Source organism: Ipomoea nil, unplaced genomic scaffold (genome assembly GCF_001879475.1).
Source record: "Ipomoea nil cultivar Tokyo-kokei standard unplaced genomic scaffold, Asagao_1.1 scaffold2826, whole genome shotgun sequence".
Taxonomy (NCBI): Eukaryota; Viridiplantae; Streptophyta; class Magnoliopsida; order Solanales; family Convolvulaceae; genus Ipomoea; species Ipomoea nil.
Genome location: NW_017619254.1, coordinates 204,462 through 228,961, shown reverse-complemented (window position 1 = coordinate 228,961; position 24,500 = coordinate 204,462). Strand labels below are relative to the sequence as shown.

The 24,500-nt window shown below is 34.1% G+C and overlaps 6 protein-coding genes across 10 annotated transcripts; 4 read left to right on the top strand and 2 right to left on the bottom strand.

Moving 5' to 3' along the window:
* LOC109158940 (endonuclease 1) lies at positions 1–2,371 on the bottom strand. Its single transcript, XM_019306874.1, has 9 exons — positions 2,217–2,371; positions 1,931–2,111; positions 1,587–1,694; positions 1,412–1,467; positions 989–1,072; positions 736–831; positions 541–608; positions 376–449; positions 1–262 (listed from the first exon to the last, which is right to left on the bottom strand). The coding sequence occupies exons 1-9, from the start codon at positions 2,337–2,339 to the stop codon at positions 147–149; spliced, it is 906 nt and encodes a 301-aa protein (XP_019162419.1). The 5' UTR covers positions 2,340–2,371; the 3' UTR covers positions 1–146.
* A 501-nt stretch (positions 2,372–2,872) lies between these two features.
* Positions 2,873–5,536, bottom strand: LOC109158939 (uncharacterized metal-dependent hydrolase YabD). Of its 4 annotated transcripts, none has more exons than XM_019306871.1 (3): positions 5,462–5,536; positions 3,425–4,492; positions 2,873–3,254 (listed from the first exon to the last, which is right to left on the bottom strand). In XM_019306871.1, the coding sequence occupies exon 2, from the start codon at positions 4,344–4,346 to the stop codon at positions 3,426–3,428; it is 921 nt and encodes a 306-aa protein (XP_019162416.1). In that variant the 5' UTR covers positions 4,347–4,492; positions 5,462–5,536; the 3' UTR covers positions 2,873–3,254; position 3,425. The 4 variants fall into 4 exon arrangements, with proteins under 4 accessions (XP_019162416.1, XP_019162418.1, XP_019162417.1 ...); XM_019306873.1 differs by having other exon boundaries at positions 2,873–2,962; positions 3,425–4,505; positions 5,467–5,524; XM_019306872.1 differs by having other exon boundaries at positions 3,425–4,462; positions 5,462–5,494.
* Positions 5,537–8,540: 3,004 nt separating this feature from the next.
* Positions 8,541–9,083, top strand: LOC109158711 (SKP1-like protein 18). Its single transcript, XM_019306610.1, has one exon. It carries the CDS (start codon positions 8,541–8,543, stop codon positions 9,081–9,083), a length of 543 nt encoding a protein of 180 aa, XP_019162155.1.
* A 2,151-nt stretch (positions 9,084–11,234) lies between these two features.
* LOC109158710 (SKP1-like protein 18) lies at positions 11,235–11,786 on the top strand. Its single transcript, XM_019306609.1, has one exon. It carries the CDS (start codon positions 11,235–11,237, stop codon positions 11,784–11,786), a length of 552 nt encoding a protein of 183 aa, XP_019162154.1.
* A 2,248-nt stretch (positions 11,787–14,034) lies between these two features.
* Positions 14,035–16,483, top strand: LOC109158941 (40S ribosomal protein S6). Its single transcript, XM_019306875.1, has 6 exons — positions 14,035–14,120; positions 14,219–14,283; positions 15,055–15,112; positions 15,461–15,569; positions 15,655–15,927; positions 16,051–16,483. Exons 1-6 carry the CDS (start codon positions 14,115–14,117, stop codon positions 16,287–16,289), a joined length of 750 nt encoding a protein of 249 aa, XP_019162420.1. The 5' UTR covers positions 14,035–14,114; the 3' UTR covers positions 16,290–16,483.
* Positions 16,484–17,576: 1,093 nt separating this feature from the next.
* Positions 17,577–22,472, top strand: LOC109158935 (probable ADP-ribosylation factor GTPase-activating protein AGD5). 2 transcript variants are annotated; one of them, XM_019306865.1, is made up of 11 exons: positions 17,578–17,876; positions 19,572–19,630; positions 19,757–19,847; positions 20,055–20,109; positions 20,193–20,286; positions 20,406–20,637; positions 20,783–21,228; positions 21,259–21,373; positions 21,467–21,664; positions 21,774–21,832; positions 22,208–22,472. In XM_019306865.1, exons 1-11 carry the CDS (start codon positions 17,826–17,828, stop codon positions 22,362–22,364), a joined length of 1,557 nt encoding a protein of 518 aa, XP_019162410.1. In that variant the 5' UTR covers positions 17,578–17,825; the 3' UTR covers positions 22,365–22,472. The 2 variants fall into 2 exon arrangements, with proteins under 2 accessions (XP_019162409.1, XP_019162410.1); XM_019306864.1 differs by having other exon boundaries at positions 17,577–17,876; positions 20,783–21,373.
* The last annotated feature ends 2,028 nt before the right edge of the window (positions 22,473–24,500 follow it).

Here is a 24,500-nt window from a genome sequence, read left to right as displayed (position 1 = left end):
TTTTTTAAAGATTCAAATAAATTACATTATGCACATTGTGAGATCAATAGTACAATCAGGTGCTAGCCAGCTATCTAGTGACATTCAACTTTTAACTTTGCCATTAATTTCTATATAATGAAATGAGTGAGAGGTTAAGCTGCCACTCAAAATGAATCTTGGTTGGATTCTCCAAAAATCCGATTCAGAATCGCAGCCAATCGGACTCCACCCTGGGCTACACGTTTCATCACAATTGGAAGCCTCGAGTTGAAGTAATCATCTGCATTATATATATTATATTGCATTCATCACCCAATTATTTATTTATTTTTTTAAAAAAAATATATATACTCAATTGGAATAAAATAAAATAAATCAATTAATTTAGTGTACCTGACAGAGTTTGACCAGCCTCCACATTTTTGTAACCCCATTTGCAGGCTAAATTTATACTCTCTACAGCATACCTGCAAATATACGAATTTTCTTTAATTTCTTCTTATTTTATATGTCTGATAATAACGTATATCGTTTAAAAGTATAATACACACAACTTACTTATTTACGCAAGAGAAGAGATCGGCACTACACTCCTTCCATGACACAACATCATCGGTCCATATCCCCTGACGACAACATATATAAAGAAAATCGTATAAATTACTATACAATTAATGTCTTTGACGTTAGTATTCCTAGGTAGCTTGCTTATTGCTTAGCTTGCAAGCAATTTTGTGTATAGTAATCACTTACGTCAGTGAAATTTCTATTGATGTCTTCTTGAAGAAGGTTTACATCATTGCCGTAGTAATCTTTTGCTGCCGTGAGGATTATTTCTCTGTCCCATACCTATAATGTAATTTTCCCCAGTTTTTTAGAAAGATAGCATAAATTAACTTTAATTTCGCAGTTATTATGATTTGCTGAAAACTAATTATTATACGAGTACTAATTAAGATTTTTAAAAAATATATCAAGAAACCAGTTAGCTAGCTAGGCTACTTACATGGTGCAAGTTTGACTTGTGCCTAAACCAACGCAGTTCTATAGTGTTTCCTCCTTCATCGGTTGTGAATCCGACATGCATTGGCTGCATCATACAAAAAAGAATATGCAAGTTTAAGAATGTTGCTCCGATTTACGAGACAACTCACAGCTATTATTCCAAATGCGATTTTAGATGAAACGGTACCTCAAAAAGTAAATTATACTAAATTGTTCATAGCTAATCGACTCAAACTAAAAAGACTAAATTTTAACTTGACAACTACAAAATTTTAAGTTTTATAAGAATGTTTCGACGAAACTTTAAATCATTAGATTTTCATTAAAACTTCAAACCATGATTGAAAAAGTAAAACATTTTGACGATATTTTATGATAAATCTTTCTTGGGATCGGAATTGATTATGGGAGTAGTTTTTCTTACCTGATGGATATCTCCCATAAAATGTGCCAAGAACAGCAAAGCCTCAGTCATATTATCTGTGTTCATAGATAATATTCAGATATAATAATAAGTTGCTGGCTCTAATTTATTTATAAAAAAAAATAAAAAATAAAAAAGAGTAATACACAGAATGAAGGTGTTATGGATCTCTTACGTCGACGATCGGAAGTTCCATCCCGGTAGTGAGAGAGCTGAGTGGTGAAGTTTTGGATGGCACCGGCAACACACATATCCTTCACTCCATGTTGATCATGGCAGTCCCCTTTCGTTTATGAATTTCATTTTTGTTAAATTAAATGCACAAATTGAAAAATAGAGTGTATATGTTGGGCGGAGATTAATAAATGGTCAAATTTAATAATTGGTAACTAGGAGATTGTTGGACGAAAGCCCATGAAAACCAAGTCCAATACTGACTTGTCTCTAGAAAATGTGATTTTCACTATGGGTAGTTATAATTTTTGGCTCAGCGGTAAGTGTTTGATCACATAGACTTACTGTCATAATCAAAGTTGCAAGCTTGATCGGGGGTGTCGATGAAATGGAGTGGGCTAGTCCACCGGTATTTATACCAGTGTCTCACTTGGTCCGGCCATGCGCACAGCGCCGACAAGTCGCCGTCGACGTAGTCCGGCAACAACATGCTCACAGCATGCGCTGCCTCCTCGTTCAGAAGACCCTACAAATATATTTTCCTCAATCAAGACTTGAACTTGTCATATTAAACCATATTTTTAATGCTAATAATGTGTTATAGGGTATTACTCTTTTTTTAATTTGTTACCTGTGCAATGCGACATGTCATCATATGACCCTCTTTACTCCATGCTTCAACGCCAGCAGGCTCGTCAATGAAACCCAGAAACATAAAGAAGATCGCGCAACCTAGTAATCTAAATCTCCTCATTTTTTTCAATTCCCTTTTTTGTTCCGATAGATGATGTTTGTGTTTTTGGGTATGTTCAATAAATATATATACACACAGGAAAAGGAAAAGAAAACGATTCTCATTGTGTGTAAGCTACGTAGTAATTAAATTCGGCAGGCAGGCACTTCAATTCTTGACGCAAGAGGAATCTCAAACTGTAATTAAGAAGAAACATATATAATGGGAACTTAACCGATCAGCTATGACAACTATGCTACGTTTTGTAATGGCTTAGAGGATATTTGGTAAATAGCTATTAGCTGATTGAGTTAATGTGTTTGACTAGTTGATAACATTAACTAGTTGTAGAATAGATGATTACATACAAAATGACTTTCTCAAAAAGCTAATAAAAAGCTGCTTTGAGCAGCTTTTTGAATTTTAGTGTTTTAGAATTACAAAAAACTAATTAATCAAATATTTATATTGGTTGTTTAGCCAAGTCAAACAGCTAATAGTAATTAAACAAGCCAAAATTAACTGATACGCTAACTATTTTACCGAACAGGGCCTTCATCTTCATCTTCATCCCTTTCCCTTTCAAGTTTCATCTTTATCTCTTCCAATGCACAACTCGCCACGAAAGCATGTAACCGCCCATGCTAAAACCAGATACATATACATCAGGTAGGTTATTTGGTAAGCAAGAAACGACCCATCACTTTAAATATTTGGATTACTTTTGCCCATTTCCTCGCACACGCAAATGCACAAAATTTCAACACCAACATGCATGTTACCTTACTCTATTTTGAAGTTAACATGTCTTGCAATACAAGTATGAAGAAGATCCAGGGGGCTCAGGCACAGACAGTGTGTGCCTCGGTTACTTTAAGAGAAAGCAATCTGAACTAATCTCGAAGCTAAAATGCACATATCAACGAGAGAGGTATCCCGAAGATTATAATGTATTGTGAGATTTTAATATATAGTTCCATGAAAGAATTGAAATGAATACTAGAATAGTAATTGCATTGCATCTAGCAATTAAATGACCACTGAAGTTGAAGTTTGTTTACTCCTTCAATGACGCAATATCTAAACAAAAGGAACACAATCACTACCTCACTGCTGCACTTTTGAACCTTCGTATGAGAACAGCTGCCTTGCATTTGAAAAGCTTAAATCAGTGAGTTTTTCTTTGCTCATATCAAGTAAAGATGCTACGTAGTGAAGAACATGATGGATGTTGGCTGGATGGTTTAGGGTTTCTTTTGGCAGTGACGAAGAAGGCAAAGTTTTGGCGGAATTATCAGTTTCAGGAATTGGAATTTGTCCTTCACCACCACTTTCTTTAGAAGCAGAGGTTTCCTCTTCTATCAAAAACAAAGTGTCTGGATTGTTTAATTTTGGAAAAGCATCGGGTGCATCTGTCTCCAACAAAATCCTTTCGATAGGAATTGAACGTAACATCTTCTTTGCCTTGCTTTCTTTCAAAGACATCAGAAACCCAGAGAACGAGAAGTAAGCACCAAGCTTAGCAAATTCAGGAACCATTTCAGCAGAGCCAAGGAAAGAATGAAGGATAACTCCAGAAGGGAACGGACCCATAGATTTCAGTATCTCAAGAAGATCCCCATAAGCTCGGACACAATGAATAGACGCGGGTCTTTTCAACTCTTTGGCTAGCTGAAGTTGTTGGCGGAAGACTTCAACCTGATCAGCAAAATCAATCTTCTTTCCCATTGAACCTTTATCCAAACCAATCTCACCAACCGCAGCTTCAGGTGTAGCCTCAAAGTATTCCTTCAATGTTTTCAACCAATTAGGTGTCCTCTCGGCAATGAACCAGGGATGGATCCCGAAATTTGGAACAACACAAGGATAGCTGTTGCTCATCTCCTTGACTATGTGCCAATCCTTCTCACACACACCGTTCACCGCAAAATGAACCACTCCTGTATCAAGAGTGGTCCTAATTAATTGTGGGACCATATTAAAGATCTTAGGGTCTTGGAGATGACAATGAGCATCAAAAAGTTTCATTTCTGGCCTATATCAACTGCTGCAACACTCTTCTTTGTCTTTATTTTCCAGCAGCCTTCTGTATCCTAAAATGCACACTTTTGCAAATCCACTCCTATAGTGTAACAGCTGCAGCACTGAAGAGAATAATAAAAATTAATGAATCCCTGTGCAGAAATCCTGCAACTAATAAGAGATAGCATTAGTCGTATCACTCTATCAGGCAACAATAGCATAGAAAAGACGCATGCAGGGGCAACCCCAGCCAAATTGGTCAGGCAGTTGACTCAGTAACTACAAGACCTTGGTAACCACAAGGTTACAAGTTCGACTTCCAACAAAAGTAGCTTATTAACCTTATCGGTTTAAGTCAGTCAGCTATGGGCAATCTAGGGTGGTTTACATCCTTGTGGTCCTTTGTCGGCTAGGGTCACAAGGGGACTATATGAGTAATAAACTAATAATACACACAAATTCCATTAAACAGCAGCCACCAGGATAATAACAGAAGAATCCACAAGGAATAAGGACATTGCTTGGTTGAGAAATTCAGGGCTCAAGAAATCTCTTTAGCCTCCTTACATGACATATCCACAAGTTTCAAATATATTAAAACTGAAATATGAAACCTTGTATATCTCAAGAACAGCAAAACCAATACATAACTGAGGTCATGTTCTAAGATTTCTTAACTTTATATCCAAATCTTAAAGACTGTCCTGAACCTAGAAGCATATGTCCCCCCACTCCAGTTATTTTTCACCTGGACAGGGACAGCATAACAGGGAAGGCAAAATTTCAAGCCCCCATGGTGCCTCAAAGAACAAAGATCATTTTGCAAAGTCAGACAGCACAACCCACTATTATCCAACTAGCTCAGAAAAATCTTATCACTTATATACTCTCTTTTTTCTTTGCAATTACATGTTTATTCAAGTCTTTCAGTCATTTGTAATCACTAGAATGATCAAAGACGGTATTTTTATCGCACCAGAAGCTCTCAATTTTTCCAATTGCATTCCCATCACTCCAACAACAAGAAGAATAGGAAGGCGGGAATTTAAATACTGAATCAATACATAATAATAAAATAAAAATAAACAAGTTGGAGAGTTGGCGGTAAATATATACAGCACTTTACCTTATCTATGGAACTTAAAGGCTTAAAGCCTCGAGGCTCGAACTATCATCAGCACCACCAGTAAGCAGGCGGAATACGGCGAGTAAGTGAAGGCCAATGAGGAAGAGAACGACAGCGTTTCAATGGCCTGTATGTCGTTGGGCTGGATCAACCAATCTTTATCTGAGTAACCCAATTTACACAGCCCATTGCAATTTTTTCACCTCGCAAATTGATTTTTTTTTTCTTTTTGATATATTAAAATAGTTATCTTAATAATTCAAATAAAATATGGTTGGTTATAAATGAAATCAATAGTTATGCCATGGACCCGGGTCCACCTTTTAAGGTAGATCTAGGTCTAAAATGATGCATTTTGTGCGTGTGAAAATAACAGTGTCGTTAGTGGCACCGTTTCCGCAGCCAATGATTTTTTTTTAAAAAAAGTTATTGAAACAACTCAGCCAATAAATATTCAGTTCTGTAATTGTGAATATATAGTTTTTTAATTGTGAATATAGAGTTCTGCAATTGTGGATATTGAGTTTTGTAATTTTGTATATTGAGATCTAAAATTGTGAATATTCAGTTCTAAAATTGTGAATATAGAGTTTAAAAATTGTGAATATTAAGTTCTATAATTTTGTATATTAAGATCTAAAATTGTGAATATTCAATTCTAAAATTGTGAATATAGAGTTTAAAAATTGTGAATATTAAGTTCTACAATTGTGAATATTAAGTTCTGTAATTTTGTATATTAAGATCTAAAATTGTGAATATTCAGTTTGTAAATTATGAATATAGAGTTTAAAAATTGTGAATATAACATGAGTCCACCTTGCAAGGTGGACCCGAGTCCAGAACATAATTTGCCTCACACAGCATGGTCTCTTTCCGTTTAATTGGAGTCCTGAATTCGAGTTATGAGAAGTAAGAATGCAACTACGTTAAAAAAAAATGCTTGTATGGATGAAAATAATCCAAATATTAAAAACATAGGAGATGTACGAATTGAACTCATGATCCAATTATCTGGCAATCTCCACGTTCTTTCAAATCCTATATATGCATTATTATATTGTTCTTTATGCATGGTTGTGGCTCTTTGGTAATATTATATTGTTCTTTATGCATGGTTGTGGCTCTTTGGTAATAGTGAATTTTGAGGGCATGCAACAATGGTTTTTATACTACATTATTGTTATTCATATTCTTGATCAATTAATACTAATTGTACCCGTATGGGCAGCTCAACTGGTCACAGAGGTGAAATTTTGAAAGAATTAATACTAATTGAATTGAGTCTCAGATCGATCAATATTATATATAATATAGTATTAAATTGTGTCTTTTCTCTTTAGACTTTTCTTATAGTGAATCATCAGGATCGTTCCATTAAAAATATAGGATAAACTACAAATACAAAGACGACAATAATAAAGATACAAGAACATAGGGAGAGAGAAATTTTTTGTTAATATTTAAATTTCGCTATAATTATAATAAAGGTAAGAAACATAATCTACCTCGAAAAGATTAAGATAGAAGTGTAGAAGATCTAGAAAATCTCTATAATTGAGATAATTGAGTTAAAATCTATTTGGACTTCAAGTAATTGTATTATTCTATGATAAAAATAAAAATGTAATTAAATTTTTTTGTCCAAATATAATGCATAAAAATTTAATAAAGAAAAAATACAATTCAAAAGTTAATTTAAAAATGTCATTTTCGTTAATATTTAAATACAAAATTATTCATTAAAATTTCAATGTTAATTACTTTTGAAATTTTATTTTCAATTACAATTAAGATCAATAAATAAATTTTAAAAATAATTATTAAGTATGAAAATAATAAATTATATCTAAAATAATTTTTTTTTAATTGGGTCCCCAAAAATTAGGGTATGGCCAGGACCGGCCGGTGAATCATTCTCACAATCGTTATGCTCTGGACCTGTGTCCAGCATGCTGGACACGGGTAACAATGTCGTTAGGCACGGTTATCTTTTTTTTTTTTTTTTTTAAATTTCAGATTCGTTATAGGAGTATATGTTCATAATTGTAAGTTCATAATGTCAGAGCTCTATGTTCATAATTCAATAAATGTACATTCATACTTCCATAACTGTACATTCATAATTTCGTAACTGTACATTCATAATTCAATAACTGTAACTTCATAATTTTCGAAGCTCTATGTTTACAATTTTAGAGCTCTATGTTCATAATTTTATCACTATATGTTCATATTGTAAGTTCATAATGTCAGAGCTCTGTGTTCATATTTCATAACTGTATATTCATAATTGCATAACTGTACATTCATAATTACATAACTGTACATTCATAATTCCGTAACTGTACATTCATAATTCAATAACTGTAAAATCATAATTTTCGAAGCTCCATGTTCACAATTTTAGAGCTCTATGTTCATAATTTTATCACTATATGTTCATAATTTTATAACTTACATTCATAATGTCATAACTGTACATTCATAATCCCATAACTGTACATTCATAATGGCACAAATGAATAACGCCGTTAACGGCGAGACAAAATTAATTTTTTTTTAACTGGAATGACGCGTTTTTCTTAAAAACGACGTCGTTTTGGACTCGTGTCCACAATGCACGGGTCCATGGCATAATTTGCCTCATTCTCGAATATTTCAAACTATTTCGTTTTTCATGCTTGGCCCTTAATAATGTCCTTTCGAATTGCAACTCTATTAGTAGATGAAAATAGAGGATTATAACCATATATAACTAATCCAGTTCAATCTCGAATTGGTCAATATTATCAGTATCGAGTACGTATTAGGAAAAGACCAGGTCACCAGATGAAAAAGCAGTTATATAGTACGGAGTATATTCTTTAATTCTACCTCGTATAGTATGCCAACCTATTTTTATGGGAATCTATCCATAAATTTTGGCAATGTAGTATTCTTGACTGGGTAGAATTAGGAAAAGGTGAAAGCAGTTATATATGTATATATATAGTCCAAATCAGAAGATCAATCATCACATTCTGCTAGTACTTGACGATCATATCGTTGTAGAGAACAGTGTACAGGCGTCCATGGCTTCATCATCTGAGCAAAACAACAAGCCCCTTCTGATGCTTATGAGCTCCGACGGCGAGCAATTCACGGAGGAGAAATCCATGGTGGTGCAGTTTTGCCGCAATGTCAAAACCATTTTGGACAGCAGCGGCGCCGCCGCCGCCGACGGTATCTTCGTCCGCAAAGTGGACGCCAAGAATATGGCGTTGGTTCTGGAATACTGCAAACACCACTTCGAGAAGGACTCCTCTAAAGACCCCGACGTGCAGGGACAACTAAAGCGGTTCGATGCTGAGTTCGTGGAGGTGGATTTGCTGGCTCTCTGCCGCCTTATCCTGGCGGCCTATTTTCTCGGCGTCAAGAAGTTGTTAGCGGTTGCCTGCGAGGAGTTTTCCGGCCGGGTCAATGACCGGTGCCCACCCGAAATCCGAGAGATCCTTGACACCCTATATGCGCATGCCCTTCAGGATGATGATGAGGCTCCTCCATTTAAAAGTGCAATAGGTGGAGATCTAGGGCTTGTTCCGTGGAAAATTATTTCTTCAAAATTGGAGAATTAGAAAATAGAAATTCGAAAATATGTTTACTAGCTCAGTTTTTCATTTTGAAAATAGGAAATAATTTTTTTTTAAATATAAAATAGAATTATTTATCATCTATTGCGCACTACATTTTACTATAATCATATTCTCACTATTATCACTTTACTTATTTATTCATTACTAGGTTTACATTCATTATTATCATCTTCTTTTACTTATCGAAATTAAAATCAAACTCTATACCAAGTTTTATATTTTGACTTAATTCAATTGATTATTAGTTTGGATATTTATGTTATAGTGTAATACAAGTTTGGTTCGGATATCAGATACTAAAAATTCACATATCTATACTAAATTCAAAGTAAAAATTATATATTTATATACATGTCATTTAAATGAATATATCCAAAAATATATTAAATATTAACTCAAAAAATATTAATAGTATCTAAACTAAATTTTAGGTGAACTTAATAGTTTTTTTTTAAATAGACTTAATAGGTTATTAGTTTAGGTGAACTTAATATGTTATTGGTTTGGATATATTTTTAGTTATGTTATATACATATATAAATTTGGTTTGGATATCAAATGTAAAAAAAAATTACATATATTGGATGCAAAAACTATATTTATTCTATTTAAACTATAAAATATTTTAAATGTAATGTCTAAAAATCACTCGAAATTTAACTTGTTAATTTTATAGCGTTAATCTACAAAATAAATTTGAAAAAAAAAAGTATTTGTGAACAAGTTTTCTGAATTGAGAATAAAAAACAGAAAATAGTTTCCATTAATAAATGAGTCCTAGCCTCTTCGACATATTATAGTGATGCTTTTTTCCTAGCTTTCGGAATCATAATTTAACTAGTCATCAATTAATTAAAATTTGTTAGTATGTCGTACTTGGGAGAAGAATAATTAATTAAAATTTGTTTTACTAGTAGTCTCTTAATTAACATACTAATGTATCCGCTCATGTTAATTAAGTATGCATTGTGCCATTGGCAATGTAAATTTTATATCAGCAATGTAATTACTTTTGTATTGATTTGTATTGCGCGGTTTTGTATTAACAATTATACCTCTATCTTGCCCAAAATGCATCGTTTTGTTTGGACGGAACTATTTACTGATTTATATTTACCAAAAAAGTTTTGCTTTATTATATAGTAGAAGATTATATTGACACGATATATATTTTATTTATGCGGCATTGTGACTCAACAAATTAATTAATCCAAAATTTGTTCTACTAATAGCGGCAAATTATGATGTGCAACCGTGTGTAAGCTAACGGCAATTGAAATTGTTTTTTATTTTTTTTTTAAGTTGGACGTCAAAACGACGTCGTTTTTGCAACCGTGTGAACCAGTTGCACAGCATAACGCTCTACTAATAGCTCCAATTGGAGCACATTTGGGCCAACATCTTAACTTGATAATTACAATATTTCAAATTTTACAAGTAGGAACTCACTATTTTTTTGTTTGAACAAATCAGCTATGAGCAATCTAGGTTGACTTTCTCGCTAGCTTTTTCATATATATATATATATATATATATATATATATATATATATATATATATATATATATATATATAGGCTCTTAATTAAGTTTGGCTCCAAAAGCATAGCTTAGTGGTTGAAAGTCGAAGTGTAGTTGTGTCCAACCATTACCCCAAATTTGAATCTTCTATTGGGGGTGTGACTTGTGAGTACTATAGTGCCCATCAATTATTCATGTTCAAATCTTCAATGAGGGAGAATTTAAGCCTAAGAAAAAAATAAAACACTCACACCAATTCAGTTCAGTCTCTGATCGAATTAGTAAATGTTATCTAAGTATTCCGTATCAAGTAAGTATTAGGAAAAGGGGAAAGTAGTATATTCTTAATTATATCCTATCTGTATGCGAACCTATTTTTATGGAAATCCATAAATTTTGGCAATGTAGTATTCTTGATTGGGTAGAATTAGGAAAAGGTGAAAGCAGTTCTCTCTCTCTCTCTCTATATATATATATATATATATATATATAGTGCAAATCAGAAGATCAATCATCATATCGCGCGGCATTATAAAACCTAGCTCTCTATATATAACATTCGCTAGTACTTGACGATCATCATATCGTTCTAGAATACAGTGTACAGGCGGCCATGGCTTCATCATCTGAGCAAAACAACAAGCCCCTTCTGATGCTTATGAGCTCCGACGGCGAGCAATTCACGGAGGAGAAATCCATGGTGGTGCAGTTTTGCCGCAATATCAAAACCATAGTGGACAGCAGCGGCGGCGGCGCCGCCGACGGTATCTTCGTCCCCAAAGTGGACGCCAAGAATATGGCGTTGGTTCTGGAATACTGCAAACACCACTTCGAGAAGGACTCCTCCGATGACCCCGACGTGCAGGAGCAGCTAAAGCGGTTTGATGCTGAGTTCGTGAAGGTGGATTTGCTGGCTCTCTGCCGCCTCATCCTGGCCGCCTATTTTCTCGGCGTCAAGAAGTTGTTAGCGGTTGCCTGCGAGGAGTTTTCCGGCCGGGTCAATGACCGGTGCCCACCCGAAATCCGAGAGATCCTTGACACCTTATATGCGCATGCCCTTCAGGATGATGACAGGATGCTTGAGACTCCTCTATTTAAAAGTGCAATGGGTGGACATCTAGGGCTCGTTATTAACTGGAAGATTTCTCCAACATTGGAGAAGTAGAAAACAGAAAATCATCTATCGTTCATTCCTTACATGAACATATTCTCCCCCTTATCTATTTACATATTTGTTCATTGTTAAAATTACATTCATTATTATCTTCTTTTACTTATTACAAGCCCTATATATATATATCAAGTTGTATATTTTGTTTGAACTCAATTGATTATTGGTTCTAATATTTTTAGTTATATTGTATTGTAATACAAATTTAGTCTGGATATCATATATTGAAATTTCACATATATATACATGTCATTCAAATGAATATATCCAAATCTTACATATATTGACACGTAAACTATATTTATTCAAATTAATCCAAATGTTGTTCTACTAATAGCTCCAATTGGAGCACATTTGGGGCCAAAAGGTAACTTAACTTGGCAATTACAATATTTCAAAATTTATAGGTAGAAATTGTCTGATCTATTTTTTAGTTTGAGCAATAAGCAATTTAGGTTGGCTTCCGTTAGCTTTCAAATGTATATAAAGGTTCTTAGGTTTGGCTCCCGAAGCATAGTTTAGTGGTTGAAAGTCTAAGTGCGGTTGTGTCTAACAATTACCCTAGTTTGAATCATCATTGGAGGGCGGGGGTGAGTAATGTAGTGTCCAGCAATCATTCATGTTCGAATCTTCAATGGGAGAGAATCTCAGCCTGAGACACAAATAAAGCACCCACACACATGCATCATTGAGATATATCTAGCAATTTACCTCCTTTCACAATCTTCAGGGCCGGGGGTGAAGGGCCATCAAGACCTCAAATTTATCATTTAAATCTTAATCAAAAAATTAATTTGAAATTCAAACTTATATTGTAGTGATAATTTTATCTTGCAAACAAAACTAATTTGGTATCCTTAATTACATTAGTTTAATTAATAGATAATATGTTCAAGGCAGTTTATAAAGTTTCCTTAGGTAGGCCATTTTGAAAAGGCAAGGGACAATTATTATAATGTCAAATTCCATGTTCCATATACTATAGTTATATACGCATATCTAAGTCCACTCATCATAAGAATTATTACGAATCCCTATCTATTATTAATTAAGTCAATAAACTTATACTACTTTTTACTCTTAAAGCATATTAGTTAACTATGGTATTATTTGACTTTAAATAATAAAGATAAAAAAAAATAGAAGTAAGTTATTATTTTAAGCTACTAACTTATTTTAGTACATTACCAAATATAAGTTCTTATTAATTAATTTATTTTTTTGAAAACAAGTTCTTATTAATTTATAGCTTAAAACTGAAATTATATAGAGAACGAAATTTGGGCCGATGGCCCAAACTGAAATAATTTAAACAGGCCCATAAAAATGGACCATATGCCAAGATATCCAAATCCCAATCGTTATGTTATGGATCCGTGTCCAGCATACATGCTGGACACGGGTAACAGTGCCGTTAGGCACTATTATTTTTATTATTATTATTTTTTTTTGCATTTCAGACCGCTTCGTTATAGGAGTATATGTTCATAATTTTATTACTATATGTTCATAATTGTAAGTTCATAATGTCAGAGTTCTATGTTCATAATTCCATAACTGTACATTTATACTTCCATAACTGTACATTCATAATTTCGTAACTGTACATTCATAATTCAATAACTGTAACTTCATAATTTTCGAAGCTCTATGTTAACAATTTTAGAGCTCTATGTTCATAATTTTATCACTATATGTTCATATTGTAAGTTCATAATGTCAGAGCACTGTGTTCATAATTTCATAACTGTACATTCATAATTGCATAACTGTACATTCATAATTCCGTAACTGTACATTCATAATGCAATAACTGTAAAATCATAATTTTCAAAGCTCGATGTTCACGATTTTAGAACTCTATGTTCATAATTTTATCACTATATATTCATAATTGTAAGTTCAAAATGTCAGAGCTCTGTATTCATAATTTTATAACTTACATTCATATTTCCATAACTGTACATTTATAATGCCATAACTGTATATTCATAATCCCATAACTGTACATTCATAATGGCACAAACGAATAACGGCGTTAATGGCGAGACAAAATTAATTTTTTTAAAAAACTGAAATGACGCTTTTTTCCTTAAAACGACGTTGTTTTGGACTGGTGTCCACAATGCTTCCACTGCATAATTTGCGTCCAAATCCGGTGCTATAAAAATGCTTCTTAGCCAATTTTTAACCCTGACAGACCAGGGTTTCTACATCCTCTACGTTGCATCCACGAACCCATTAGGCCCGGATATCCAAATTGGGTGATATAAAAAGTCTTCTATCAGTCTTCGTTGCCTCCTCCGAGTACCGCAGCTGAAGATGAAGGTACCTCCCAATTTCTCTCATTGTCTAAGTAAACACTATATGTTCTGAATTGTTCTACTCTTCTATGGCTTTTTTTTTTTTTTTTTTTTTTTTTGTAGTTCAACATCGCAAATCCGACCACTGGGTGCCAGAAGAAGCTCGAGATCGACGATGATCAGAAACTGTACGTTTACTTTTCTCGTTCTTCAGTTTCACCATTACTGCGTTGTGTTGAACTTCTGTTTTGATCTATTTTTCCTTTTGGAATCTCTTGTTAGTTTTAGTTGATTCATGTCCAAACAAACTAGCCGTCTGTTTTTCTGTCTCTAAATAGCCAGCTCAAATGTGTTACAAGATATTTTATAATCTATTTGATGATAGACTGAGAAAAGTTCTATGCTATGAGGCAATGAAGAAGCTACTAATAGTTTAAATTTGGATATGTTACGTTTTAGTTCTTATCCTTTGCAGTTCCAGTTACATATTCATTTACCTTTTGAGCAGTAATGGGCCCCTAGGGTATATCAGTTGGACTGTTTATATTTGTATCTATGCAGCTTTTGTGTAGCTTTCTTTTCTGGTTTATTATAAGGTTTGAATTTTATCTTATGGAAAAAGGAATTGGTTAGAACTATTGTGCTACTTAATGAAGTCACAGTTCTATGACTTGTTCATTGTGTGTTAATCAATCAATCAATTACATTAGTTATGTTTTAATCTTTTATGCCTCAGTGGTTTAGTGTTCTATTGCTCTTTAAATTATAAATGATGATACATCCATTCCTTGTGCTATGATGTGAGCATACACTTGCATTATAAGCATGGGATGCACATTGTGAATCATCTATTTGTATAATGAAATAAATCTGAATTCTTTGTTTTACGGTTTAGCTCAGTGCATATTTACTTGCAACCAGTATTTACTGAATTACTGACTTGTGATACTGAAATTCAGCCGAGCTTTTTTTGACAAGAGGATTTCTCAGGAGGTCAGCGGCGATGCTTTGGGAGATGTAAGTGCATTTTGGCCCTGTTTGGTAAATGACTGTTAGCTGATAGTTTTTAGCTGTTAGCTGATTGGATTAATTAGAGGGTATAACTAGTTGATAACATTAGCTGATTGTAGAAAGGTGTTTGGTAAATTAGCTGTTTGGTATAATTTCTTTTCTCAAAAAGCTAATTGAAAAAGTTGTTTTGAGCAGCCTTTTGAATTTTGACATTCAGCTTATAGTGGTCAAATAAGCCAAAATTGGCCTATAGGCTAACTATTTTACCAAACAAGGTTTGAGTTCAATATGCATTCTCAGTTGAATTATTTACTGAACTTGTAATAAGTGCTATATATGCCTTGTATTTTATAGGAGTTCAAGGGATATGTGTTCAAGATTATGGGTGGATGTGACAAACAAGGTTTTCCCATGAAACAAGGAGTTTTGACTCCAGGCCGTGTTCGCCTTCTACTCCAACGTGGTATGTGGACTGTCAATCTGTTATGCTGTTTGGTTAGCTAAACATTTACCTGGTTGGAAGTATGATATTCATAATTTGTAAACAGGTACCCCATGTTTCCGTGGGTATGGTAGGCGTAATGGTGAGCGCAGAAGGAAGTCTGTTCGTGGATGCATTGTCAGTCAGGATCTCTCTGTTCTGAATTTGGTCATTGTGAAAAAGGGTGAGAGTGATCTTCCTGGCTTGACTGACATTGAGAAGCCAAGGATGAGAGGTCCCAAGAGGGCTTCAAAGATTAGGAAGCTTTTTAACCTCTCCAAGGATGATGATGTGAGGAAGTATGTCAACACCTACCGCCGTAATTTCACCACCAAATCCGGTAAGTAGTTTTCTTCATTAGCTGCCTCTCTTATACTTGAATGCATAGTAAGCTTGTGGATTATTCTGAAACCTCATTCAGTCAGTCTTGTGATTAAAACTATATTTTGTTGTGTGCTTGCAGGGAAGAAGGCAAGCAAGGCTCCTAAGATACAGAGGCTTGTGACTCCCTTGACTCTCCAGAGGAAGAGAGCTCGCACTGCCCAAAAGAAGCAGAGGATTGCCAAGGCCAAGACTGAAGCTGCTGAATACCAGAAACTGCTTGCCTCTAGGTTGAAGGAACAGAGGGAGAGGCGCAGTGAGAGTTTGGCCAAGAAGAGGTCCAGACTCTCTGCTGCTTCAAAGCCATCAGTTGCTGCTTAAGAGATAGAATTGCAAATCCTACTTTTTTATATTGCCTTCTTAGTTCTGATGTTACCAATGTACAGTGGTCAAATAGGTTCATTTGCTTCTCGAGACCTTTTCCTTTTTTTCATCATGTGGGAATTAGAATTAATTTGAAATTCAAACTTATATTGTAGTGATAATTTATCTTGCAAACAAAAACAAATTTGGTATCCTTAATTACATTAGTTTAATTAATAGATAATATGTTAAAGGCAGTTTATAAAGTTTCCATAGGTAGGCCATTTGGAATAGGCAAGGGACAATTATTATAATGTCAAATTGATGTTGTCATATTCCATGTTTCATATACTATAGTTATATCGGCATATCTAAGTCCACTCATAAGAATCATTACAAATCCCTGCCTATTATTAAGTCAATAAACTTATACTAATTTTTACTCTTAAGCATATTAGTTAACTATTGTATTATTTGACTTTATTTTTACAAATATTATAATTATAATTTGTTACATTTACTTACTATTCTTGCTTCAAAATAATTAATGATTGTGCAAGTTGCATTATTTTATTATACAAATATAATATTATACACTTGAGCTTTATTCTGCTAGCTAAGCTTCCCAAATCCCAGCAACACATCAACTTTAAAAAAATAAAAATATAAATGGCCATTTTGGACAACTTGGATGCATGAAGTATGCTTTCTTTTCTTTTGTTGAGATGCTTGTATTACTTAGTATAGTCTTGGAATAAATGAATTCTTTATAACTTTAAATCTCATTAAACACATATTTACTTTTTTTTTTTTTTTATTTAAGCGTTACTGAAATTTTTACCTTTTTTCACCATCCAGTAATGATAAAAATTAATAAATTTATTTTATTGAATACATATTTACTTTTTTATTTAAACATTGCTAAAATTTTTACATTTTTTCACCATTCAATTTTGACGAAATTTATTCTATAGTTTTAAAAGTGATCAAATCTTTAAAAATTTTAAATTTCTTAAATTATGTGACAATTTCGCATTAAACCTAAAATGTTGTTATGATCATTCTGTCAAATTTAATTTATTTTTATTTGATCACTTAAACATAGAAACATTATTTATTATACCAATACCCCCAAATCCCAATACATACAAAATGATTTTAAAAAGTAATAGAATTTTTTTAAATAAAAAACTATATATTTAATATTAAAAAAAAAAAAAAAAAAAAAAAAAAAAAAAAAAAGCCCTTCAATGATAAAAAGTAGGCGCGTTAACTAGGTAGATACAGGGAAGCCTCCAAAAACAAACGGAGAAAAGATGGGATTTTGAAAAGTGGTTTCCTTTTCAATTTTGGAGTCTGACTCTCTTTCACAACTCCCTCCCGCAACTCGCACCATTCTTTCTATCTTCCAACTTCTAATAACCTCTCATATTCCTTCCTTTCCTTTCGATCTCCTCTCCTTCTCTATTTCTTTTCTTTTCTTTTTCCTCACCTCCCCTCGTTAAAGATTCTTCTATATACACACCCACAGATATACAGAGTTAGAGCCAAACCATGAACGGCAAGGCTAGTGTTTCCAGAGAGCTCAATGCAAAACACACCAAGGTCTGGCTACTCTTTTATTTTTTGCTCTTTTTTTTTTTTTTTTTTTGGCTAAATACAGGGTGTTCTTCAAAACTCAATCTTTTTTGGGGTTTCCCCATAATTTTGCTTCTGTAATCTGGTGTAAACATACTGTTTTATCTCCTTTTTTGGTTTATTGTATTTTTATTTTGATGCCCACCTTTGTTTTCATTTCATTACCTTTCCTTCAATCGATCATCCAATTTTTGAAGCTCTGTGAAATTAGGAACAGTAATTATATTTAAGAAGATTTTATAAATTTTAATTTCAGAGGGGAAAAAAAAACTGATCTTTTTTGGATGTGTTCACAGAATCACAGTTCTAATATTAATCCAATTTCTGGGATTTTGGATTGAAGTATGTTGATAGAATACTGCCTAAAAAAAGGTTCTTCACTTCTTCCAAACTTTGTCTTCCTCAGGTCTGGCAGGTGCTAAAGTTATTTAGTCCTAGGTAGAAATGTAGAATACTAATGTGCCCCACCTATATTTTACCTAACATTTGGACATCTGTAATAAACTTGTCTTAAGTATTTGGTTTCTTCTGCTTGGTAAGCTATCCTTCCTGGTTTAGATATTTAAAATATGCAACATTGGGGGCATCCAGTTATATAATACTTTAGCTACTACAAAAGAGAAAATAAATTAATCTATGGCTTTTGTTGCCCTTTGGTGTTCTATAGCTAATACTTTGTGCTGTTTTCATAATTATTGGTGTTTGGTAGTTGGCCCGCATTTCAAGTTGTGTCTCATGTTGAAATTTTATAATGACGCCATGGATATTCTTTGGTTAGCACCAGCTGTATACATTGGGGTGTAGAATGGAGACACTTTGATTTGTTGTAAACTAATAGCATGCCAAAAGATTGAGGTGTTTCAATCATTCAGAAGCAATAATGCAGAAATAATGCAGAAATGTTAGTGAATTAGGGTGCTGGTTGTTTTCTTTTGTTTACGGTATATTCCAAACCTTGGTTTTTGATTATATTTCTAATAAGTGGTTTGCCAGATGGTAGATGGGGTTGTACTTTGTAGTCATTTGTATTGTAGAATTGATGTTGGTACTAACTATCTGGCATATTAGAAAAAGAAGGGTACAAGGATAAGAGAGGAACTGATACCATTGGTTGCATTTTTTAATAATGTATTTTTACTATTTTATGATTAAGACAGGTAGACTATTTAGGATATGCTTCCAAATGGGAAATTCTTAGTGCCCCACTTTGATAGGAGGGTTAGTAGATGGTTGAATGATTTTTTTTTTTTTAATTTTTTTGAGAGAGACAATTTATTGGGCTTGATGATTGATAGTTTATTGGACTCGAGTCTCTTGCAAAAATCATACTCCATATATTTTTACCAGTTCAAAAAGATTTATTTGGAGATCTAATACTATTCTCACTTCTTAGTATCCTTGTGCAGAAATTACGTGTATGGGGGGTGGGTGGGTTGAAGATACAATTTGAAGGTATTATGGGAAAATTTGTTATTATATACTGTCAACAAAACCATAGTTATGAAAATAGGAAGCCAGTAAGGCACATTGCAAATATGATGTTTGAATGCTTTCTTGTTTGATACTTATCTTAGCTTTAATGGAACTCTATGTTTCATTCTTTTTATGTTTGATTGCACATAGTAAAAAACGCTATAATTCTTGTCTCCTGTCCTTTTACAGATACTCGAGGGGCTACTTAAATTGCCAGAGAACAGGGAATGTGCCGATTGCAAGAGCAAGTATGTAATATTAGTATCATAAACCAATTTTTCCCGTAAACTATCCAACTTAACATAATTACATTTTGTAAGGGGAAAAAGTAATCAAGATGATATTACTTACAATGTGTATATGATTTAATGCAGAGGTCCAAGATGGGCTAGCGTGAATCTAGGAATCTTCATATGCTTGCAATGCTCTGGTGTTCACCGAGGCCTTGGAGTACATATATCAAAGGTGCCTCCTTTTTCCACGTTGAAATTTTTGTGCTTGTCAGTGAAATGTCTTAGAATACCAGGATTACTATACTTTTACAATTAGAAAGAACACGGTATTATATAGACAGTCGTATTTTCTTCTCATGTCAGCTCATTGATGGCCAACCTTCGAATGTTCTTGACATCTGCGTGTTAAAATCATGCTCTGTATTGTTGTTTTTTCCAGGTGAGATCCGCGACTTTAGATACATGGCTCCCGGAGCAGGTTGCATTTATCAAAAGTAAGTTTGATTGGTTCCTACTTTTGCTAAGCATTCTGAGAAGGTGCAGGCCTAGAACTAACATGACTCGTTCTTGCTTTCAGCAATGGGAAACGAGAAATCGAATAGCTATTGGGAAGCTGAACTACCTCCCAAGTACAACAGAGTTGTTGGAATCGAAAATTTTATCCGTGCAAAGTATGACATCGTAGATTGATTGGTACCCACTAAGTTTTTTCTTGGTTTAACCTTCTTGTTCTCTCCCTGGATAGATAACTGTTTGCCGGTTTGTGCATAACATTGACTGAATTTGTTAGGTATGTGGAAAAAAGATGGATTTCGAGAGATGGGAATAGAAAAATCTCTACGCCAGACAGAGAAGAGCAATCAAAGAAGCTCGATCCTGGGACTAGAAAACGAGTTGGATATGCAAGAGAGTGCAATCGATTCCCTGACGAGAGGGAAAACCAAAAGCCACCCAATTCAGATATAACTGCAGTCCTTCGAAAGAGCACAAGCAATCCTGGATCTTCTATATCTGCAAAGAAGGTTAATAGTTTAAACCATTCCTCATCTTAAATAACCGTTTTTTCCCCCTTTCTTTCTCGTTCATAGGGTTCCAGTATAAAGTTTTGTTCTTTCACAATCATGAATTCATGATCGGCTTTTCTTGATGTTTTAACTTACCGAACAGGTTAGCATGGATACCAAGCCAGTTGTCTCAAATTCAAAACCAGCCAACCAAGATGTTGAAAAGGAAAAGCCAAGAACTGAAGCCTTTCAAGATACCTCAGGCGAAAAGTCAAATTCGACTTCATTTGATTCTGAAAGGGCAACTCCGAGCCCCAGTGTTCCTGAAACATCGACCCTGAAAGTGATTGAAAATTCAAAACTAGCCTCCTCTGAGGTCGAAAAGACAAAACCAAGAGACAATGGCCAACCGGTTTCCTCAGTACCTAAAGTTGATTACGCTACTCAACTCTTTAACATGCTCTTCATGGAGGAGCCTAAAGAAAACGACAGCAAATTGACTGCTCCTGCTGTGGAATCTCAATGTATGTCGCCCCTTTCAAAGCCCTCTGAAGAGCCTAAACAAGATTACAAAAAAGCGTGTGCTCCACCTGTGGAATCTAACTGTACGTTAGTCCTTTCAAAGCCAGTTGGTTCTAGACAAGCACAACCAGTTGAACAGCAGAATGTTTCCTCCACCGTCACAAAAGGCAAAAACAAATTCGATCCTGGGATCGAAGAACTGATGAAAGATTTCAATTGGAATACCCAACCTGTAAGACCTCTTTAATCCAAGGGGATTGAGTTTTAATTTCCATTCTTGATTCTTTATGAAACTTCCCCCCCTTACATTGCCTCATCTGTGCAGGCTAAGATTACGGTCTCACCCGCTATCCATCACCAACAACTTGAGATGCAGGCTCAGCCGCCTCGTCATTTGGCTGCTGGAAGCATGCCTTATGCTGCTCCGCAAATCCCATATCCACACACTCCCTATGGTAACCATTTATCTTCTCAGAGCTGGCAAAACAACGGGGGTCAAGTCCCCGGAACAATGTTTAAACAGGTTGGGCTATGGATGAAATTCAACCCTTTTTCACTTCTCGCTTTCCTTTCCCCCTTCCCCTCCCTCAAAACCATCCATCAAAGTCCTTATCTCGTGACTTTTGTTTCAGGTTGGAAATGTTCAACCTTCACCTCTTGCTGTTTCTTTGGTTCCTTATCCATATTCCAGGTACATAGCAAAATCCTTTCCTCACTAGATATTCAAAAAGTCTATAGTCCCAATCTAGCAAAACACATTCATAGTATCAAGAAATATATTGTTTCAGTGGCAACCTCAGCTAAGTTAGTCAAATTAAGGTTACAAGTTTGACTCCCAGTATGAGCGGCCTTTTTATAGTTTGAGCCAATCAGCTGACAATATAGGCTGGTTTACCTCTTTGTGATCATCGGCTCGAGTCACAAGTCAGGGTTTACCCAATGTACACCCTCAAGTAGTGATTGCGGGTTTGTTATATTGTTTTCTGGAAAAGATGCTGAGATATGAAGAATGAAAGCTTTGACCATTGGCTTATTCTGAGTGCATTTTGTAAATATGATATTGCAGCATGTATACTGCAATGCAAGTAGCCCCAGTTCATGGAATCACAGGTGCCGGAATAAGTAGGCCGCCGTCTTCTCTGCCACCAATCTCAGTCGCTGCGTCACAGTCGGCAGTAAACCGGGATTTCTCACGCATGCCAGGAACACTTACAAGACGATGAAAGTTACTACTATAAATTTATTCTACAAGATTGTAAATTTATTTCAGGCATTGCATGTAACACAAACCTTTCCCCGCAATTTAGAATACATAATTTTTTTTCCCAAAAGATACCATAAATTTTTAGAAATTTTTTACTTTAACATGGCTTTTGATTGGAAGGAAGTAATTAAGGAGAAAAAGAATTATAATTCGGTAAATAAATAATAAAGTGAGAGGTCGCCTAACGACCCACGGGTGTTCCCCACTCTTTCCCAAAAATAATAAAGTGAGAATACAGTAACAATTCAAATTATGTTGTTTGATTGGAATGAATAGAATTATTGGAATCGAAAAGGAAAGAAGCTGTATAAAGATTAAAATGTCTTCGTGAAATAATAATAATAATAATAATAAAGGGTAGTAGTGTCATTTCATTCATTTTTTCCTTTTTCATAACCATTGAATTGCAATTCATAGGTAAAAGGAGGGAATTACGTATAATTCTATGGAATTGCACTCCCCACCAACTAAACATTTTAATTGGGGTGGTTAAAGAATTGTAGTGGAATTGCAATGCAATTCATGTCTAGCAAACGACTTATAAGTTCAAAGACAAATTGAGTACGGGACAACCCTAACTAAGTTGGTTAACTGATGGCTTGTTAATCACAAGGTTATAAATTCAATTTCTGATTTCTGATAGTAATAAACTTAGACTAATTTACTTCTTTATGATTCGAGTTTTTATAATGTATAACTTCAATATTTACAACAGATTTTTCTCATTATTTAAAATAATAATAATAATAATAATAATTGAGCACCGGCCAAGACCCAAGATTCAATGATACAACTCCGTGTTTCAAGTAACGTAAGACTGTAATAAGATTAATGTTCAGTTACACTTGGACGAAAGCAGATGAAAATTTCCCAGGACTTTCACTGTATACACACCGGAATCCAGATGGAGATTTGCTATCACTCTTGTGAAAGCGATGGCTTTCCAGAACCTGCTAAATTTGCATTCATTATGAAAACGACAAGTATGGGAAGCTACATGGAATTACCCAAGTAGAAATTTTTAGGTTTTCGTGATAAAGTTTTCTTTTTTTACTGAAACCAATAATTAGGGGAAGAATGTTGATTAAGAATTCGAGTCTTATTCAAAGTATAATTTTCGTGATAAGGAATGAATTAGGTTTTGACTTTCTTTAAAAAACCATTAATCATTGATAAGTTGAACTAATTTTCGATCAAGGACACGGAAAATTTGTCATCCTATGTTTCATGATTAATCTACTCGGCCTGCTATATGATCTTTCAATTCGTAATATGATTACTATTCCCTGACTCAATGGACTTTTATTTCACCGTAAATTAAAGTCACACCAATACAATCAGTTATTAGGAATGGGTAAATGCTAAACGTGAAAAAATCCAATTGTGAACGCCTACTTGAGGGAGTATCAAACATGTGAAAACCCAAATGTACTTTGAATCTCCACAATTCGTTGCCAGCATACACATGCGGTAAATTGTCTTTTTTAGTATTTGGCAAGATTCAAACTTTGCGCTTACGACTTGTTAACAAGGCAAAGCTTATAAATTTATTTTGAGTTGGTTGATCAATTGTGTAACTTGTGTCTCAAGATAAAATATATATTTTTAAAACCATTCTAACCATTGTCCAATCATTTTAATTACTATTAATCAATAACTAATTAAGTAATTAATATAATATTTCTTAGGAATTACGAGTAATTATTAAAAAACTTCAACCAATGATAATGATGCAACTATGCAAGCTAAGTGCCACAAGCAGGTATGCTGATGCATACCAACTACCAATAAATAAATAAATAGTCATATGGATAATACTATTGGTAATAATTTAAGGAATCAAAAGATTCAATCTTTATAATTAAAAATGTACTATTAAAAAAATGTAATATTTGTTGGGAGGACTCGAGATGACTGATAGGTGTTGTTTGGAGTAGAGGCAATTGTTTGACTAGATGAATCATACATTGTGAGTGAAGTTATGCACTAGAAACTTAAGTATATTGCCTATAAATTCAAGCGAAGATAATAAAGCAAAGACTCTTAATTTCATTATTTTCTGTCTTTCACCGCATAAAAATACGCACACCTTGTT

What these genes read in the sequence shown, in the direction of transcription:
- LOC109158940 (XM_019306874.1), bottom strand. Translation starts at nt 2,339, where the DNA reads ATGAGGAGATTTAGATTACTAGGTTGCGCGATCTTCTTTATGTTTCTG. An exon ending in ACAAGTCAAACTTGCACCAT is followed by an intron (nt 832 to 988) that starts GTAAGTAGCCTA and finishes ATTACATTATAG; the next exon opens with GTATGGGACAGAGAAATAAT. An exon ending in GGCTGGTCAAACTCTGTCAG is followed by an intron (nt 263 to 375) that starts GTACACTAAATT and finishes TATATAATGCAG; the next exon opens with ATGATTACTTCAACTCGAGG.
- LOC109158939 (XM_019306871.1), bottom strand. Translation starts at nt 4,346, where the DNA reads ATGAAACTTTTTGATGCTCATTGTCATCTCCAAGACCCTAAGATCTTT.
- LOC109158711 (XM_019306610.1), top strand. Translation starts at nt 8,541, where the DNA reads ATGGCTTCATCATCTGAGCAAAACAACAAGCCCCTTCTGATGCTTATG.
- LOC109158710 (XM_019306609.1), top strand. Translation starts at nt 11,235, where the DNA reads ATGGCTTCATCATCTGAGCAAAACAACAAGCCCCTTCTGATGCTTATG.
- LOC109158941 (XM_019306875.1), top strand. An exon ending in GCGGCGATGCTTTGGGAGAT is followed by an intron (nt 15,113 to 15,460) that starts GTAAGTGCATTT and finishes TGTATTTTATAG; the next exon opens with GAGTTCAAGGGATATGTGTT. An exon ending in TCGCCTTCTACTCCAACGTG is followed by an intron (nt 15,570 to 15,654) that starts GTATGTGGACTG and finishes ATTTGTAAACAG; the next exon opens with GTACCCCATGTTTCCGTGGG.
- LOC109158935 (XM_019306864.1), top strand. Translation starts at nt 17,826, where the DNA reads ATGAACGGCAAGGCTAGTGTTTCCAGAGAGCTCAATGCAAAACACACC. An exon ending in TCAATGCAAAACACACCAAG is followed by an intron (nt 17,877 to 19,571) that starts GTCTGGCTACTC and finishes GTCCTTTTACAG; the next exon opens with ATACTCGAGGGGCTACTTAA. An exon ending in GCAGGTTGCATTTATCAAAA is followed by an intron (nt 20,110 to 20,192) that starts GTAAGTTTGATT and finishes TCTTGCTTTCAG; the next exon opens with CAATGGGAAACGAGAAATCG.